We start from the raw sequence: 20,496 nt of genomic DNA on the forward strand, positions 1-20,496 counted from the left end.
TAAGAACTCTAAACTATACATTCATGTCTTTCATTTGTATCTTTCATGTGCTTCACTTCAGTTACAGTCACTTTTTTTTACCCCATTTCTTGTGACTTCTTTTTCTTCCTGCGGTTAAAACATGGATTGGGTCATTACATGAGAGAGAATGAATTTCAGCAAGCAGTACCCTCTGACATTCATTCATGTTTACTTTTCAATAAAACGTGTATTTAAGACAAGGTGATAATCCATTTATCATCTTGCTACAGTTTTGAGTCAGCAGCCGTGCTCTACCACACTCACGTACCATAAAGAGCATCAAAACATCATTTAATGTTTGAATTACTTGATTTAAAAAAAAATACATAATTTGGAAGCGAAGACTTTCTTCACAAACAGCTGATTATGAATTCCGAGTTTAAATGGTAAAGCGTATCACATACACATAATAGTGTGAGAATAAGGTCCGCGCAACGCAAACCACGGCACTGACGATAAGAAGCAGGCCAATGCTGCACTGACCATGGCTCATCATAACAGAGCGCAAGACAGAAGGGCTGTGCAGCGCTGATTGTGGAAATTAATTCTAAAAGAAAGAGACTGCTTGACGTGTTGATTTAATTTGTTTGCGTCTGTGGATTAATTTAATAATTTGATCAGAGATGAAGCGAACAGAGTACATTGGCTAACAGTAACCAATCTAAAATCTGCATTAAAGTTAAGAATGTAAAAATTAAGTTTAATTGGTTATGTAACATTGGACAGAACGGTGGATCGGTCTTTGCAGTAACCCAGAAATCATTTGAGACTGGAATTGACTGGAATGCGGTAGCCATACTGTTTACAAATCCAAACATGTCTCTGATTATAATTATGGCTCAGACAATATTGCACCACTCATTTGTGAAGTTACAAATTCTAGGATAAGTTTGCAAAAGCAGGTTTTGCATATTATGCAAATTATCATTAATTCCCAAAGTTTCATTCAGAAACCGGGGTGGAAAATATGTACACCTTTCCTACTTCCACAATCATTAAGATTGGGGTTAAGAGTGGTCCCTTCTGAAAAACCAGAGCATAAGAACTAGGGTTCCAGCATGTGTGTGTGCTTAGTCCCCTAATAATATAGAATAATACACGATACACTTTCCAACAAAAAAAAACTATTTTCCAGGACAACCAAAATATCTATTCAAAATGTAAAATGCAAATTAACACTAGCCATCAAAGGTTACATGCTGTATCACTTGCACTGTCATTTGTACTGGAACTTATAGCACAGACAAAAATTGTGCATCAGGACTTGTCACTCAGGAGAAAGCTTAGAAAAAGAACAAAGAATAAGTCAGACAAGAAAATTCTCTTTAATATGATATTGCAGGACTTTCAGTAGGGTTTTGTCTGATGGTGTTTAATATACAAGAAATTATGTGGAATTGTGTGACAAACATCAGCATTTTTCTCTCTGCCATATATTAACTCCTACATACATTGTAGTTTGAACTTTCGCATTGAAGCATCTTTGTGTCACAATGCAGAAAGGGGGTTTATGGGTAAGTTTAGCACACAAAGGTGTACTGGCATGGTAATGTGCAGTCTTCCATAAATCTATCAGCCTGTCAGGCATATCTACTGTCAGAGGAGTCAACCAGCCTTCTGGCAAATGAAGATTAGTTGAAGAAGGGTACAGTGTTCGGTTAAGTATCTGACCAGATGCTGTGAACCCAACTTATAATAATTTAATCTGACTTCAAATCTGACATCACTCCAATTTACTCAAATAATGAGTGTAAAGCATATGAAATGTGCTGATGTGCAGTGAGATAAGGGAATGAGAAAGGTTTGCTGTACCTCTCATCACTCTGGAGACAAAATGCATGCTCACATGTAAGAAAAGTAGGGTTTTATATGTTCTCTTTAATGATGCAATATACACCCTCATTTTTGATTATTTTTTTCTCTAGAGAAAATCCCAAAATATTCCCTATGTGGTCTCCAGATCTCAATATTTAATAGCACAGAATCAGATTTTTAGTACTTACTCAATACTACAAAGTATTAATCAATTTCTTCTTCCAAATACCAGGTTCATATTCTGCCCTCTAGTGGACATGTTCACATTACATGGATGGATGAAGTGGACACCTATGAAACCACCTGTGCATGGCACCCTCACATGTTCAGAAACATATAGGTGCAGATCTAGATATCAGGCCTTACCTGAGACAGATTTTCTTCTTGCGTGAGGGGTGTGGCAGGAGAGTTCAGTTCTCCATCTGAATGGTCTGAAGATGCATTTCTTTTCCTTTTTTTACCACCTACCAGAGTGATGGTGCTAGAGTAAAGCAAAGAAACAGACAAGAAAAAAATATATAAAAGGTGATTTTCATAACTAAGAATTTAACAACATTCAGTACCGAGCCGTACACATGAAATAAACAAGTATTTTTAGTTGAATTCTTAATAACAGGGGTGTCAAACTTATTTTAGATAACAGGCCCTGTCAAATGGGCTGGACCAAAAAATCTGTTTAGTAGACCAATATAAACAACTCCTCTTAAATGTGTTCAATGGAAATTACCTAAAAGGTACATTATCAATGCATAAACATTAAATATTTATAACCTGTAAAATAGATGGACAGACACAAATTCATTTAACAGATTTTCCAAATTGTACCATACTGATAAAGAAAATTGACGGTTTATGACAGAACTGACTGAACGATTAAGTATTTTTATTGTGCTTATCAAAATATCATTATCTGATGACGATAAGAGAAGTCAAGCTTCTCGTGTAAATGAATTTAACATGTAAATGAACAAAAATCCAGTGTAATGTAGGTAAAGATGGATCTAGAACTGTTCTGTAATGCAAGTTATGCAGTTTAAGCAATGAGGAAAAGATGTTTTAATAGATACTACAGAAGCAACATCAAATATGAAAATCAGTTAACAAGTCCGGAGTACGTGACGTTTGCACTGTGAGATTTTAGTGCGCGCAAGTGAGTGAGTGCAAGGAATGGAGTTTGTTTTGATGTTCAATACAAAGATAGCTTGTTCACAGAGACAAGTAGGTGCAAATATTCATAAAAGTTTGCTGACCAAGGCGGTCAATTTGGGGTTTGCAGGTAAGAGACACTTCTAGCGTGGGTCCATGTTCACCAAGACAAATTTGCTTTTCAAGTGTGAATCACACAGCAAATTAATAACCTCGAGTACTATTCCACAGGTATTTAAGTGACAGTAAACTTTGTTGTCAATGAAAATTCTCTGGTTCACAAAAAAACTTGAAACCATTGGTGAAACTCATTGTTGTTCTGCAATCTTATCTTGGTACCAACTCAAGTCGGCATTGATGAGAAGGTAAATCAACATAGTTACAGAGGCAAGTTCTACAAATACACATGGGTCTGTTTGAAATTAGTACACTAGCACAAAATACCATAAGTGTAGTTTGCGATTTTTCCTAACGCCAAACGTGGCTATCATGATGTGTAATATGTAGTGTTTTATCAGGAGACAGAACACCAATCATCATGATCCACAGCCGTTACCTCGTGCTATACTGCTAATTGTCTACTGTATATACCAGGATCAGAATACATATTTTTTCATTAAAAAAAAAAGAAAGAATTTTTACACCATTTTTTGCACATTCATTTTTGGGCATCACTCATACTGCACATATTTCTTTGCATATTTTCCCCTCATATCGCAAATTAATTTTTTAATACTCTTCTTATTGTATATAGCAGCCATCTATCTCAGTTTGTGCACACACACATATTATATATATACACATATGCTTTTGGACCTGATGCTGATAACCGCTTGGATGGTCCTTTCCGTCTTTGGCCCGGAGAACACAACGGCGGTTTTGCCCAGAAACTATTTGAAACGTCGACTCGTTGGACCACAAAACACAATTCCACTGTGCTACTGTCCACCTGAGATTAGACAGAGCCCAGAGAAGTTGGCGACGCTTCTGGACAGTGTTGATGTATGTTGTTTGCATAGTAAAGTCTAACTTGCACCTGTGGATACAGCAGCGAATGGTGTTGACTGAGAAAAGGTTTGACAAAGTATTCCCGAGCCCATGTCAGGATATCCATTACAGATTCAAGACTTTTTAAGACAGCGACATCGAAAGGATCGGAGATCACGTGCATTCAGAAGTGGTTTTTGGCATTGTCCTTTATGCACCGAGATTGACCACATTCTCTCATAAAGAGGAATGACACAGGAAAAAAAGTATTGAACACACTAACTGAAATATATTTAATACTTAGTGGAGAAGCTTTTGTAATGACAGCTTCAAGAGACTTCCTGTATGAAGAAATTAATGGGCCGCCCACCCACGTCTCATCATCATCCTGGTGGATGGCAGCAGATTCTTCTCAAGAATCTCCCAGTAAAGGGCTCCATTCATCGTTCCTTCAATTATATGAAGTCTGCCAGTACCATGTGATGAAAAACAGCCCCACACCATGATGCTTCCACCTCCAAACTTCACTGTTGGTGTAGTGTTTTTAGGGTGATGTGCAGTGCCATTTCTTCTCCAAACATGGTGTGTAGTATCACAACCAAAAGTTCAATTTTGCTCTCGTCTGAGCAGACTACACTCTCCCAGTATTTCATAGGCTTGTCTAAATAAGTTGTAGCAAACTTTAAACGAGCCTCGACATGCCTTTTCTTTAGTAATGGAGTCTTGCGGAGTGAGCGTGAGCAGTGGAGTGCATTGCCGATTGTTGTCTCTGTGACGATGGCACCTGCTGCCTCCAAGTGTTTCTGGAGCTCTTTCTGAGTGGTCCTTGGCTCTTGGGCTACTCTTCTGACTATTCTTCTGACTCCCTGGTCAGAAATCTTGTGAGGAGCTCCTGTGCGTGGCCGGTTGATGACGGAGTGATGTTGCTTCCACTTGTGGATAATGGCCCCAATGGTGCTTACTGGAAGATTCAGAAGTTTTGAAATACATCTGTATCCGATTCCATCAATATGTTTCTCAACAATAAGGTTGTGAAGATCTTGGGAGAGCTCTTTGCTTTTATCCATCATGAGATGTTTCTTGTGTGACATCTTGGTAACGAAAAGCCTTTTTATAGACCAGCAATTTACTAACCCAGCTGATATTAATTTCCACAGATAGGGGGTATAATTACTTACAGATTTCAGCTGGTTCCTTGCCTTACCTTGGAGAACTGTTTTTTCTAAACCTGTTCAATACCCCCCCCCACGCCATTCCACTTTATTATACAACTATATTTATGGACTTTAATGTTTGGATTTTTTTATGTTAGGATTTCTTGAGTTAATACTGATGTCTGGTGAAAATTTCATGTGAATAACCTCATTGGAAATGTATTTCCTGAAAAAAATGTTGATGCGTTCAATACTTATTTCCCCCCCACTGTGTGTGGGTGTGTGTGTGTGTGTGTGTGTACACACACTGTTCTTTTATTTAAAGAACAGGGATCTATCAAAGTCTGATCATGTTTGGTTTGTGGAAGTGTATCACGGCATGAACAATGGAGATTTCTTGGGACCTCAGAAAGAGAGTTGCTGATGCTCATCAGGCTGGAAAAAAGTTACAAAACCATCTCTAAATAGTTTAGACTCCACCAATCCACAAACAGACAGATTGTGTACAAATGGAGAAAATTTAAGACCATAGTTACCCTCCCCAGGAGTAATCAATCAACAAAGCTCACTCCAAGAGATTAACAGTCCAAGAGGTCACAAAGGAACCCAGGGTAACTTCTAAGCAACTAAAGGCCTGTGTCACATTGGCTAATATTAATTTTCATGAGTCCACCATCCGAAGAACACTGAACAATGGTGTGCATGGCAAGGGTTGCAAGAAGAAAGCCACTGTTCTCCAAAAAGAATATTTTAGCAAATTGCAGACGGGCAATCTACTAAAGATCACATGGACAAGGCAGAAGGTTAATGGAAAAATGTTCTGTGGACAGATGAGAACAAAATAGAACTTTTTGCAAATTCCTCCAAGCCTCTGTGCAGCGTGCACTAATCCAGTGGTCTTAAAAGTGGGGGCTGCTGCCCCCTTAGGGGCCGCCCGGGGGGCCTCAACAATTTGATGTGAAAAATAAATTCTCACTCTCAGACAACCACACATACACAATCAATTCCTAATGTAATGTAAAGATGTAAGATATAATTATTAATAAAAATGTGTTTTAAAGACATCTTGCAAAAGGGTGGCCTTGGTCAAATGTTAATGCCATTTGGGAGGGGGGGGGGCCTTGCCCTTGAAAAGTTTGGGAACCCTTGCACTAATCAACAGTTACCAGAAACATTTAGTTTCAGTTATTGCTGCACAAGGGGGTCACACCAGATACTGAAAGCAAAAGGTTCACATACTTTTGCCGCTCAAAAATATGTAATATTGGATAATTTTCCTCAATAAATAAATGACCAAGTATAATTTGTTTAATTGGGTTCACTTTTAGGACTTGTTTGAAAATCTGATGATGTTTCAGGTTATATTTATGCAGAAATATAAAAAAAATTATAAAGGGTTCACAAATCATCAAGCACCCCTATATATGGCCAAAAGTTTGTGGACTTCTGACCAATCACACCCATAGTCGGGATTTCCCCAACTGTTGCCACAATGTTAGAAGCACGCAATTGTATAGGAAGTCACTGTATGCTGTAGCATTACCATTTCCCTTCACTGGAACCAAGATGCCTAGTCCAAACATGTTCCTGAAATGCCCCTGTCAAGTGAGGTCCATGAAGACATAGTTTGCCAAGGGTTAAGTGCCAAGTGGTCTGCACAAAGCCCTGACCTCAATTTCACTGAACACTGAATGGGCAAATCCCCAGAGTCATGCACCAAAACCTAGTGGAAACCCTTCCTACAAATAGTGGAGTTATTATAACAGCAGAGGGACTAAATGTGGAAATTGGATGATCAAAAAAATACATATGGGTGTGATGGTCAGGTGTTCACAAACATTTGCCCATGCCATGCCCATGTATCCATGGGATAAAATATGATGCAGCCAAAGTATACCATAAAGAATCTAGCGCATCAATTAATCAATGTTTATTTTCATTCTGGTTAACAGCTCCTACATTAGCCAGAATGTGAATACCCACTGTCAGTGATGCGTGAGCCCTTGCTTCATATTCACCTAAAGGGACCCAATTATTTAGACTGTCCAGCATCGTCACCTCATCTACATATACACTCCATCTCAAATAAATAGGCTTCAAAAACATCAACTTGCAACATGCTAATATTCCTGTCCTCAATCAAAGTCATGATGCTTGATATCTTGTGGATTGACAATTTACCGCTGCTCGTTTCATGAACTGACCTATGAAAAGTTCATTGCTGACATACATTCCTGCTATAAATGCTCATAACACTCCTGTTTCTTTAGCTTAACCTGAATATTGTTCTCTCCTAACTATTTATGAGCCTATCTTGCTGATGCCAATTAGTTTTTGTTGATCGGTTTTATACAGAATTAGGTCTTCTCTCTCATGGTGTTCCCCAAGGTTCTCAGTGCTTGAGTGTACTGCTGTGTGTGTATTTCCAGCGTTGGAGGTATTTTCTATAGGGATACACACCTCACCCCTCAGTGCTCGGCACTTATTGTTACATTGCAACATTACCAGATCTGTGATTTAAAGAATGTTACTTTGACGCAGAGAAAAAGCAGCATGCATGGGAAATGATACAAGCAGAGCTGGAGGTGATGAATACATCTAGGATCGATGCGCAGCACAAAGCAAAGTGTGCCAGAGAAATGGGTACGCACAAGTGATGAGGTGCAAACTCCCTCACTTTGACATGTTTGATGAGATTCTTCAGGTAAGTGCCCCGATCTACAGCAGTGCTGCACGCACTTTTGTACGCAGGTATTTATCTGCCCCAAGCACCAGCTCTCCTGCCATAAAGCTGAGCAAATTTTGTTCTTGGAAGAGAATCCAGCCACCTTTGCTTAAATAGAAAGCAGTCCAATTTGTTATGTGTGTAGCAATTACATAAAAATTTTGTTCTTGACTTGAGGCTACATCTCTTGTTTACAGTTTGAATTTAGTTTTAGTTCTATTATTACTGTTTTGCACAATAATATTTATGTGCAAATATGTTTACACAAACAGAATAGAGGCCTAGTTCATTACTTGACATTTGACATACTTAACATTATTTGGATAATTGGATAAAAATAATCTGTTAAATTTGATTGCTACAGAACTGAATAAAGAATAATATATTTAATATTGTTTTTGTGTGTTAATTTCAATAAAAGTGTGATCATTTTATTGGTTTATGGTTTTTCAATTCAGATTCATTAAATTTGTGAAATTAATTAAAAAGTCTAATAATACAATTATACAAAAAAAGAAGCTATTTTATAATGGGTTTGAAAAAATTAATTTTCTGTTTTGGCCCAGAATTCCTTTCGGTGCATCGCCAATGTTCAACCAATATCTCTGATCACAAGCTGTTATACAGATAGCTCACTAAGGTATACACAAGGTCCAACAAGGAGAAGAAGGGAGAAGGAGAGGAATAAGGAGAAATAGACGAAGCAGCAGCACTGGGGCTTAAACCCAGGACCTTCTGATCAGGAACCCAGAGCTTCAACTGTTTAACTATAACCACTGCCCTTACAGAGGTTTTTATTTCAAATCATGCATCATCCACACACACTCTGACTTTGTTGAAAGGTTTCAGCATGCATATGCATACACACCAGAGGCTATCCAGAGGATATGCTCATTGCAAGAGGGGTGGAAATATAACCCAAGTTTTGCAATGGCCATCTCAGGACTTAAACCGTGTATAGAAGGCAATTCATATGCAGAAACAGAAGGAATATATATATATATATATATATATATATATATATATATATGAAATTTTATAATTTTTTTTATGTTCCGAGACCAAGTGTTTCAACATAAAGCAAACATTACAGATATAAATTCAGTGTGGTTATTTGCTCTAGGGGAGATTTTACCCAATATTAATTGTGAGGCTGCCAATCATTTTGAAACTAGTGCTTTGCTGACTACTTATAAAAAAACATATGGTTGGAAAGAATTTGCATATTAAAATAAACTAAAACACTGATTAAAAATATACTACAGTGTATAACAGTCCATTTATCTCTTAAATTTTAGCTGTTACATTTTTTTTTTATTTTAATTTCCTCCTAAGAATGATAAAATTATGCTCCCTCTCTCTCACACAGAAAAAAAACACAAAACTTACTTGGGCTTCGTTTTCCCTTTACTCTTACAGCCTCCACCTCCTCCAGCCACCGCAGATCCAGTACTTTTCACCTTAACCTTCTTTTCTCCAACTGTAGCTTTCACAGTTGCTGCACCCAATGCAGGGCACTTCTTTTTGTTCCCTCCTGCACTTTTCTTCTTGGCACCAGTTGGACTTGCAACACCATCAATGTCAGTGGATGTCTGTCTGGCAGGAAATTCATCTTGACTGAGCACCCGTGGGATGTTTCGCTCACCACGGGCTTTAGCCCGAGCAATGGCCTCGGCAACAATTCGATTGGCTTTCTCCTGCTTACACAGAGTCTCCACTTTTCGCAAGGGCTCAGTGGCCTTGACAATACGTAAACCCTGCGAGGCAGTTGTGGAGTTAGCAGAAGACCCAGTTGAGGTATTGATGACCTTCACCACGGAAACAGCACCCCCAGAACAAGAAGCTGAGCTTGTCTTGGGGGAAAAGTAATAATGTAAATTTACGTTATCTTGTATGCACCAAAAAAAAATTACAAAATGCTTTAACTTATAATACCTTATACAACATATTTTCTTGCCTGAAAATGATTATGCCAGCATTTTAATTTAAGCACACACTTGCAACTGCATTTCCCTTATGAGCATGCACAGTTTGTGCCAATTCAAATTCAACTGCAAATCATCTCATTGGTGCACAGGATACACTGACGAAAATTAAACACAATGCCAAGCCCATTTGATACTTCATTTTCAGTGTTTAAACAGGTCTGGTTCTACCATCTTTTCATATTGTATATTTTCATGCTACCCCTCAGACAAAAAGCCATTTATACATTTGCATTTTCACAGTCTACAAGCTACACCATTCAAACACTGTGGGTGGGATTCTGAAGGGCCATCATATGTTTTGAAGGAAGTGATGTCTTCCTCAAAAGGCACAATCAACAGTCCTGCGTTCATCCCCGAGGTGCATCCCAAGTTTTCCCATTAAAATAAGTGTGTGTGTGTGTGTGTGTATATATATATATATATATATATATATATATATATATATATATATATATATATATATATAGTGTGTGTATATATTATATATATATTTATATATACACACATACACACATATACAATGTGTGTATGTATGTGTGGTAAAATATATATACACATTAACACATACACCTTATATTTTGTGTATATATATACTTCGGTACCAACATTCTTAAAACATGACTGTACTCGTTTTTCTGGAGTAGCGTTCGAACTGATTCTATTGGAGATACAGAGGTTGCAATTCTTCCAGGCCTGAAGGGGGCAGCAAATACGCACAAGTGTTTTAGTCGGTCCACAAGAGGTGAACAACAACTACAAGCACACGGGAAAACCTACAGAAGTTTAGCTCCACCACGACTCGTTGAGAGGAAATAAGGCATGGTATATGGAAATACTTTGGATTCAAGGCGGATGACAACAAACGTATAATTGATGCTCTGAAGCCGGTGTGCAACCAATGCTATTGTGTGTGTGTATATATGTATATATATATATATATATATATATATATATATATATATATATATATATAGAGAGCGCTTGTATTTTCTCATTTGTAAGTCGCTTTGGATAAAAGCATCTGCTAAACGAATAAATGTAAATGTATAAATGTAAACTAGATTTTCTGAGATTTTAACAGAGGTGTACATATCGCACATCATAAAAGAATCTTGGCATCCGTTAATTTTAATTGTAGAAGAAAACAGGTTCATTTTGAGCTTTTTTCTGCTATTTTTATCTTCCTGGTTTAAAATCTCATCCTGTCACACGTCACAGGCAGTGACATGGCAATGTACTATAGTACTTCGATGACGTGTCTGTCTCATAATTATTCATGAGGCTGTGTGTTCTTATCCTATGAGAAGATGCTGTCTCTTAATTATTCATGACAGCATGTGGTGCTTTCCTACAGATGTAGTAGATAAGTAAGGAGTTCAAATGGGTCGCAGGTGTTTGTTTCAGTGGTGTAATAGTTCCAATGTGTTTATTTGGGAGAGCTATGAGAATTGGAGAAAGGTGGACTTCAGACATGCTCATGAAAGCAGTTTGTATCTACACAACGATGTGGTACTCAATCCCGAGGACTTTTCCATCCCTTCCAATGAGGTATGTGTCTAATTTTTAACCATGGCCGTTTTACTTGCCGTTTTACTTGAGCTAATTAAAATAATTAAAAGGTCTGTGGCCATCGTGTGCAAAAATATACAAGAGTCCGCGTAGAAGGGAAGAAGCTTCGCCTTTTTAATCATGGAAAGCTCAAGCCTATTAGCTAGCTACCATTCCGACACTTCTCCCATCCGCACTGCCTCTGGTTTTATGTTTTCCTTCAAAGTCACGACAGGGGCTAATGGTTCAGATAGATAGGGCAGAGGACCTGCACTGCTATCTATTGCGTCTCCATTTAGCCCTGGGGATTCAGGAGAGAGGTCCTCTGCTTTCGTCTGCAAACTTGGTCACTATCCATCTATATTGTGAGTGTTCTGAAGGCTCGCCCCCTCTTCCTCCCCTGCCACGCCCACTCCCTTCTTCACACAGCCATCCACGCATTTTTAAAAGCATTGAGAGGTAGACTTGAGCTGAAAGAGGGAGGTGCCATGACCCTTCAAAACTAGTGGAGTGGGAATGAATAGTGATGTGCAACCAGCATTAATGAATGTGCTTCTTTAGCCACAGTGCTGGGATTTTATTTTTATTTTATTTAGCTTTTAAATGATTTTTTTTTTTTTTTTTTTTTTTTTTAACTGTGGGAGGAATTCCTATGGGTGCAGACAGGTGTGGGACTGATTTTTATTTTTAATGAATTAATGAAATAAACCAGTCACTGCACACCTCCACACATAAGTAATAATTGTACACAGTCATCAGGGAAATGAAATTGCAAATATATGCTTGAATTAACATGCTTTAATTAGCATTTGATTTGTCCAGAAAACAAATTATTGGACTTGATCCTATGAAGAACAGTTTAAAAGGTCATACCTGTTGCTGTAGCAGAAGTTTAACGGGCACTGCCAGTCTTTGTACTCCCTGGCCTTGAGAAAGCTGGACAACTTGGTGGCAGCCACTGGCATTCGCAGTACCAGAAACGAGCTGAAACTGAATAAGAATAGGTTTGTGATTTATTGTATATTTCACTTTGAAGCACTTTAGTGGTGAATGATGTAAATATTATACACACACACACACACATACATACACATATACAGGTGCATCTCAAAAAATTTGAATATCGTGGAAAAGTTCATTTTGTTCCCTAATTTAATTAAAAAAGTGGAACTTTCATATATTCTAGATTTATTTTTGTGAAGTGTGAAGTTTCCACAGTCAGTGATGATTTGGGTTGCCATGTCATCTGCTGGTGTTGGTCCAGTGTGTTTTCTCAAGTCGAGAGTCGATGCAGCGTCTACCAGGAGATTTTAGATCACTTCATGCTTCCATCTGCTGACGAGCTTTATGGAAATGCTAATTTCCTTTTCCAGCAGGACTCGGCACCTGCCTACAGTGCCAAAACTTCTAGTAACTGGTTTACTGACCGTGGTATTACTGTGCTTGATTGTCCAGCCGACTCGCCTGACCTGAACCCCATAGAGAATCTATGAGACACACGAGACCCAACAATACAGACGAGCTGAAGGCCGCTATCTGGGCTTCCAGAACACTTGAGCAGTGCCACAGGCTGATCGCCTCCATGCCACGCCGCACTGATGCAGTTATTCATGCAAAAGGATTAAAGCCCTGACCGAGTATCAGAGCATAAATGAACCTACTTTTCAGAAGACAGACATTTCAGTATTATAAATTCTTTATTATATTTTGAGATAGTGGATTTTTGATTTCCGAGAGCTGTACGCTGTAATCAAGATTAAAACAAAAAAAAAGGCTTGAAATATTTCACTTTGTGCAATGAAATGAGACTATATGAAAAGTTCCACTTTATGAATTAAATTACAGAAAAAAATTAACTTTTCCACAATATTCAAATTTTGTGAGCTGCACCTGTATGTATGCATGCATGTATGTATTTATATGATGATAATAGATGAGGATGACAATGATCCAAAGCATAGGAGTAAACCCTAGTCCTAGAAGTAACTGAAAGACTGATCTCCAGTTATCAGAAGTGTTTTTCGCCAAAAGGTGACACAACCAGATATTAAGTTTAAGGGGGCAATTAGTTTTTCCCCCAAGGGGTGATTTTTTTTTGTTTTTGCTTCAATAAGAATTGACCATGCTAAACAAAACTTATTTTTTGATTTTTAACATTCAAGATAGTTCATCTGTAAGGCGCCAAGTGAGGCCATATTTCCCATTTCAATTTAATTCAGGGTTTTCCCTACCATAGAAAGGCTTAGGCGCAGCGCCCAAGTGTTACTGTAGAGTGCCTCAAGTTGACGAATGTAAAAAGGCATTTAGACGACATATCAGAATTAATGTAAAAACAACGATGAGTTCTATGTGCTGACAACGATATATAGAGAAATAAATAAAAATAAATAAATAAAAACCCAGAGCAGTTGCTTGATCTCAAACGGAAAGGTAAGCGGGCAACAAGAATGACCTGCCAATCAACAATCAGTACGTTTACATGGACAACAATAATCTGATATTAACCCAATTAAGACGATACTCTAATTAAGAAACTAGCATGTCAACAGAGATTATTGAGGACCTTAATCTGATTAAAGTCATACTCAAAGTAAACACAAATGGAATTAAGACGTGTGGAGTACTCCTGTTTCAGTCGCATTATTGATGTGTATTACAGACATGTACACACCTTAATCACACTATTAACGTCGTGTGAGTTTTCACCGCATTTTGCGACAGGACACGTACACACACGGCAGCGCTCAACCGTTTTACGGCAAACAAGAGAGCACGGCTGCGTCCCAAACCGCGTACTTACCTACTACAGTATTTAGTAGGAGAAATACACGTATCTCAGCTACTATATAGTAGGTAAGTACACAGTTTGGGACGCAGCCCACGGCTTCAAGCAGTCGTGTATTTCCACGACAAATAATTAACGGCACTTGAAGCTTTCGTAAAAAAATAAAAACACCCGAAACTTTATACGGTACCATAACGAAGACCAACTGTATGCTAATACGTGAAATTCTGGAGGGAACGTCGGACGGTGTGGCGTGGTGACTTAATGATGCGTGCTGTTAATCAAACTATGTTCTATAACATAAAACAGGAACATGAAAGGAATATTCTAAAAGCGACTCATGTCAACACCTTAATCACAATATTGTCTTATTCAGAATAAGGTCAATAATTAGATTACTGCTGTCCATGTAAACGTAGTCAATGTTTGGACGTTTATGTGATTGGTGTGTGACCAGTGCTCATGCTCATCGCCATGCTAATCAAACAACTGATCGGATAATTCTCTGTACCGTCAACTTGGGATGGTGGTTACAACCATCGATTTGGATAAGCAAGTTGCAAGCCATCGATAAAGTAAACCTCAACAAAGAATAAATGAAATATAAACTTTTATTTTGTTAGGGAGTAATTCTTGTGGGCGTTTAACTATAGCGATAGGCAGACAGGCAGACTAAATGTAGCCCACTGCACAACTAAAATTGTTAAGCTAGCTAATTTACACAGACATTCATGTACTGAATTAATTTACGTTAACCAGCACGGCTAGTTAGATATAGATACTTCGACTCAGCTAACGTTAGCATCTAACATGGCTTGGTAGCTAAACAAAGTTAGGCTGTGTTCACACACACACACACACACACACACACACACACACACACCATAACTCTGCTTGTTAAAGTGTTTATATATAAAAATTAATACCTTTTTTTTTTGGAACCTGCTGTTCCAAAATGCAGTTAAGAGCGTCCCAGATGAAGCTCAGGGCGTTTTTAAAAACACAGTCTACTCCATATGATTATTATGTAAAACAGGTGCTGATCGCTTAAAAAAAATTACATTATGTGTGAACTTCACCAAACACTTGCGGATCATGCGGCTTTTCCCAGCACTGACCGCGACAGCGTTTTCTACCGGTTCGTGCAGCATAGCGTGAGAACCAGGCACAGACAGAGCGGCAATATTTATATAATAATTCTCTGTCTCCTTTATGTACTTTTGGGTGCATTTTCAAAATAATAACAGGTGTGTTTCAACATGTTCATTCTTCCTATGGGTACAAGTTAAAGTAATCCACATATATTTTCATTAAATATCAAACATGATACTTGTTGAAATGAATAGACTTTTGAATACAAGTACAACAAGTGTTGTGAGCGTTATTTCACAAACATGTTAAACAAATAAATGCTCAAAAACAATGTGTTTAAATTGCCTTCCAATTTTTCCACCACCCCCCTCTGGAACCCAGACAGTACCCAAGCCTCCTGAAAACCCTGAACTTGGTAATTATAATAATAAATAATAATAATAAATAAAACAAGATTTTAGATAGAACCTGCCTGGCACCTCAGCATACCGTCATATGGTTAGCCATACTTGCGGTACACTTGAATAAGTCTGCTTGAAACATCCCTGAAGACTCAACTAAGGCCCTAAGTTTATTCACTGAGGAGGAGGACCCCGCCCAATACCTAAACCCTACAAAAAGGACTTGACTTACCTTGGCTCCCTGTTGGTTGGGCTGCTGCTGTACTTGAAGCTGGATGGTGAGCACCTTTGGTTGTGCCCCTGTCTGGCCTGCTCTAGCCTGGGTAAGAGCTGCCAACTGGCCACCCTGAAGCACTAATTTCCCCGGCAGAGAGCCCAACACAAGCCTGGATTGCTGGCCCTGTTGTCCAGCTCCTGCTGATGGATTGCCACCAACTGTCACTGTGCCGACCTGGTTTGTCCCACCCTGAGAAGACGGCTGCAGCACCAGTGTGATTCTTTTAGGTTCAACCTGAGTGGTGGAGAATAATAATAATAATAATAATAATAATAATAATAATATTAATAATAATAATAGCAGCTATAAAGATGGTCAATTTCTGGTCAACTCTCATTGCTTATAGAATAGAGTTTAACAAACAAATGTATTCTGAAATTTCCCAAAACCTCCCCATTAGCCTATAGCTGGTATCATGATCTCAATCTAAACCACTTCACACCGATATCAGCCAATAAAAACAGGAGCGAGTGAGTGGGGGGTGTGGTTACATGTGGCGTGTGAGAGCGGAGAGGTGCAAAAACTAGCGAGTTGAAAAAGCTAATGATATTGTCTCATCCTCTATCGCTTTTGAAAATATATCGATATATCTCCAAAACTCACAGAAATTTGCAATATCAGCATTATAATTATGCATCTAATGCGACTGCACTATTTCAACACCGGAGGTGCCAATCTGCACAACCCATAAAGTTAAAATATAGAGAGCATGCTAGTCATATGATCGCATTGTTTGGTGGAGAGGCAGCATCATTAGTATCAATTAACTGCACTTTTTGACCAATAACTCTTGATCACAATGACAGACACATGCCACATTTTCCAATGACACCAGCTGCACTCCTCTGTGATCTACATTGCCCTAGAAAAGGCCACAGAAGTCATGACGTCCATGGAGCCAATTTAATGTTTCAATGAATCATTTGATCGATTCCAGGTAACATCTTTTGGAGAATTTATAAATGTTTTTATGTTTAAGAAATTATATACAGTGATACATTTTGTTAAAAATATTTAACACTGTTCATTTTGTTTATGGGAGATATTTGAGCACAAAGATTACAAATTTAAAATACAGCTTCAAGCCACTATGACGGGCCCAAGCACTATGGTGCCGTTGCCACCCGGTGGGTGTATGAAAACAATGCATAGCAAGTGCTGTAGAGTAAAACACCCAAATATACAAAGAAAAAAGTATTAAGTTTGATGCATTACCACGGCAACACCAAACTATCAAAAATCTTTTCACAATTTTACATCAGTGTCTTGACATTATTCTGACCAAGTTTGAGGTGATTCAGGTAAATGCAAGAGGATTATTGCAAAGTCTAGTGTAAGTCTCACACTTCCTGTTGCCAGTTGGTGGCGCTATGACCATGACTCACAATAGTCATATCAATGTGATCAGCCCCCATGACCAAACATACAGCTCAGGTTTAATCTAAATCACTCAATGCATGCAGAAGATATGAGACATCATTTTTCCATTTTATCGCCATAAATCTATTGCCTCACTATGACGAAACCCCCTTTGCAATGTATCACCTTCAATGTCTTGGTATAATGTTGACCAAGTTTGATGACAATCACATGAATCCCCTCGGAGGAGTATTTAAAAATTCAGAGTATGCAATTAAAAAAAAAATCCACATTAAATCCAAAATGGCCATCTTCCAGTTGGGCAGAGCTAATGACTCATTTTGAGTCCAACTTATGAGAACAACGTGTGTACAGAGTTTTGTACATATACGTACAAGTATGTACAATATGCACCAAGTTTTTGTAACGTGTAAAAGGGGCGCTACAGAGCCCCCCAACTACACCCATGTGCAACCCTTTGCCCAGGCCTAATGGCCAACGACTCTGACGTGTGCGCACTTTCAGTGCTCAAAAAAAAAAAAAAGAAGGAAACAAAAAAGAAAATCTATACATCAAATGTCCTTCTGCACCATCAGTACTTGCAATTAATTCAATGGCTATAAATGGTAAGCAACCCCCCCCTCCCCCCCCCCTCATACACACACTCCAACCAACAACTATTTTCCAAGCTGAAGGAAATGATTACAATTATTTTATAGAACAACAGGTGGCCAACATATGAATATAAACACAACATATAAAGTGAATCTAAATGTTCCTCCCCTATGACAGAAGTTGATTGCAAGTACCCAACTTCGACTGGTATTACTGCAACAGCTGCTGTGTTTTGGTTTTCTGAATATTCCATGGGTTATAGTCTTAAAAAAAACAAAAACTACAGTATATTGCCAAGTATGTGGACACCTGACCAATCACACTAATTTTATTTATATATATATATATATATATATATATATATATATATATATATATATATATATATATATATATATATACACATATACACACACACACACACACTTTTACTATGTGCGTGTTGAACATCCTGTTATAGATTTACTCCTCCTATACTATTATAATTAACTCAAAATGGGGCAACGCTGGACACATAACGGTGAAGGAGAGCATGTGTACGCCAGATCTAGAGCTACTGGCTGTGGGACTGAGACCACACTACTTGCCCAGGGAGTTCCCTCACGCCATTATTGTGACAATGTACAGTCCACCATCGGCAGGAGCGGCACGCGCCTGTGACATCATCCACTCCAACCACTGCAAAACTTCAGACACAACACCTGAGCGTACTCATGATAATTAACGGGGACTTCAACCATGTTCCCCTCTCTAAAACCTTTACAAACTTCACACAGTATGTAAAATGCAAAACAAGGGAGAATAAAATCTTGGACCAGCTGTATGCCAATGTGAAGGGGGCGTACAGCTGCACTGCCCTTCCCCCTCTGGGCAGATCAGACCACAACTTGATCTATCTTGTACCCGTGTACAAGCCAGTAGTCAAACAGCAGCTTGTCTAAGTTTGTAAAGGTGTGGTCCAGTGAGGCTGAAAAGGCCCTGCAGGACTGCTTTGAGAGCACAGACTGGGACCTGTTCCTTGAGGATCACGCAGAGGACATTGAGGGACTCTCCCAGTATATTACGGACTACATACGATTCTGTGAGGAAAGCATTGTACCCACAAAGAAGGTCCACTGTTTTTTAAACAACAAGCCATGGATCAACAAAGACATTAAGAACTCCTACAGAGGAAAAAGAGAGCACTCATGGCAGGAGACAATGAGGAGGTCAGATCAGTCCAGAAGGAGCTAAGGAGGGAGCTGAGGAAAGCAAAAAACAGCTACCGGGAGACGCTTGAGTGCAAGCTGGAAATAAACAGCGTCAAAGAGAAACGGGAGGGCATGAACAGGATTACTGGGCTTAAAAATTCCAGAAAAAGATGCCCTAACTGTAGAAGACCTCCTGCATTGTTCCGGAGCCGAAGAAAAGTCATCCCAGTACCTCATATGACTACAGACCTGTGGTGCTGACCTCACAGGTCATGAAGAGATGAAGCTGATCGTAAATGACTCCCTTGATCCACTGCAGTTTGCATACCAGACCCAAATCAGCATGGACAACGCGATCATCTACCTACTGCATAGGGCTTACTCATACCTGGAGATGCCAGGAAGCACACTGAAAATCATGTTTTTCGATTTTTCTAGTGCATTTAACACCATCCCCCCCCACGCTTGCAGAAAAGCTCTGGGACATGCGGGTAGACCATGAGATGGTGGCCTGGATCATGGACTATCTCACCAGCAGACCACAGTACGTCCAACTGCAGGACAGCCTGTCAATGTGGTGATGGGTAACACCGGCGCACCTCAAGGAACTGTGCTTTCACCTTTTATGTTCACCATATACACCTCTGACTTTAGCTACAACTCTGGAACATGACACCTCCAGAGATTCTCTGATGACTCCTCAGTCATGGGATACATCAGTGAAGATAAGGAGGAGCAGTACAGAGGCATTGTGGAGAGCTTTGTCAGATGGTCTGAGGATAACGACCTTCAGCTCCACATCAGCAAGAGAAGAAAGAACTGATAGTGGACTTCCGCTAAAACAGAAAGCCCCCAACACCTATTACCATCCAGGGGGAGAAAATAGAGATGGTGGACTCGTACAAGTTCCTGGGAGTGCACATTAACAGCAAGCTGGACTGGACGGAAAACACCATAGCTCTCTACCAGAAGGGACAGTGCAGACTGTTTTTTCTAAGGAGGCTTAGGTCGTTTGACGTGAGCAGCAAGCTACTGCAGATGTGCCATCAGTCTGTAGTAGCCAGTGCCCTGTTCTTTGCTGTGACATGCTGGGGAGGTGGAATTAAGGCTGGGGAGGCTGACAAACTCAACAGGTTGTTGAAGAAGTCTAAGTTCTGTTGTTGGTCACAAACTGGACAATCTGGAGACAGTGGTGGAGAAGAGAATAAGAAATAAATTCAGGTCCATTTTGGGAAACCCCTCGCATCCACTGTATGCTGAGCTGCAGCAGATGGAGAGCACCTTCAGCCACAGGCTCATCCCCCCCCCAGGTGCAAGACGGAATGCTTCAGATGTTCCTTTATGCCGACAGCCATCAGAATGTACAACACTTAGCCACCCCCTCCCTTGACCT

At 39.2% G+C, this 20,496-nt stretch overlaps 1 protein-coding gene and 1 long non-coding RNA gene across 2 annotated transcripts in view; one reads left to right on the plus strand and one right to left on the minus strand.

Moving 5' to 3' along the window:
• Positions 1-20,496, minus strand: part of chd8 (chromodomain helicase DNA binding protein 8) — a 100,662-nt gene that overhangs the window by 58,497 nt on the left and 21,669 nt on the right. Inside the window, exons 4-7 of the mRNA XM_053628000.1 lie at positions 15,895-16,173; positions 12,258-12,374; positions 9,238-9,701; positions 2,203-2,317 (exon numbers count right to left, since the gene is read on the minus strand). Of these exons, the coding sequence (XP_053483975.1) occupies positions 2,203-2,317; positions 9,238-9,701; positions 12,258-12,374; positions 15,895-16,173 (975 nt within the window). The remainder of the gene's footprint in view (positions 1-2,202; positions 2,318-9,237; positions 9,702-12,257; positions 12,375-15,894; positions 16,174-20,496) is intronic.
• LOC128609513 (uncharacterized) overlaps positions 11,054-20,496 on the plus strand; it is a 20,943-nt gene continuing 11,500 nt past the window's right edge. Inside the window, exon 1 of the long non-coding RNA XR_008386237.1 lies at positions 11,054-11,384. This is a non-coding gene — a long non-coding RNA (uncharacterized LOC128609513). The remainder of the gene's footprint in view (positions 11,385-20,496) is intronic.

The sequence above is a fragment of the Ictalurus furcatus genome, chromosome 7, assembly GCF_023375685.1.
Source record: "Ictalurus furcatus strain D&B chromosome 7, Billie_1.0, whole genome shotgun sequence".
In the NCBI taxonomy this organism is placed as follows: domain Eukaryota; kingdom Metazoa; phylum Chordata; class Actinopteri; order Siluriformes; family Ictaluridae; genus Ictalurus; species Ictalurus furcatus.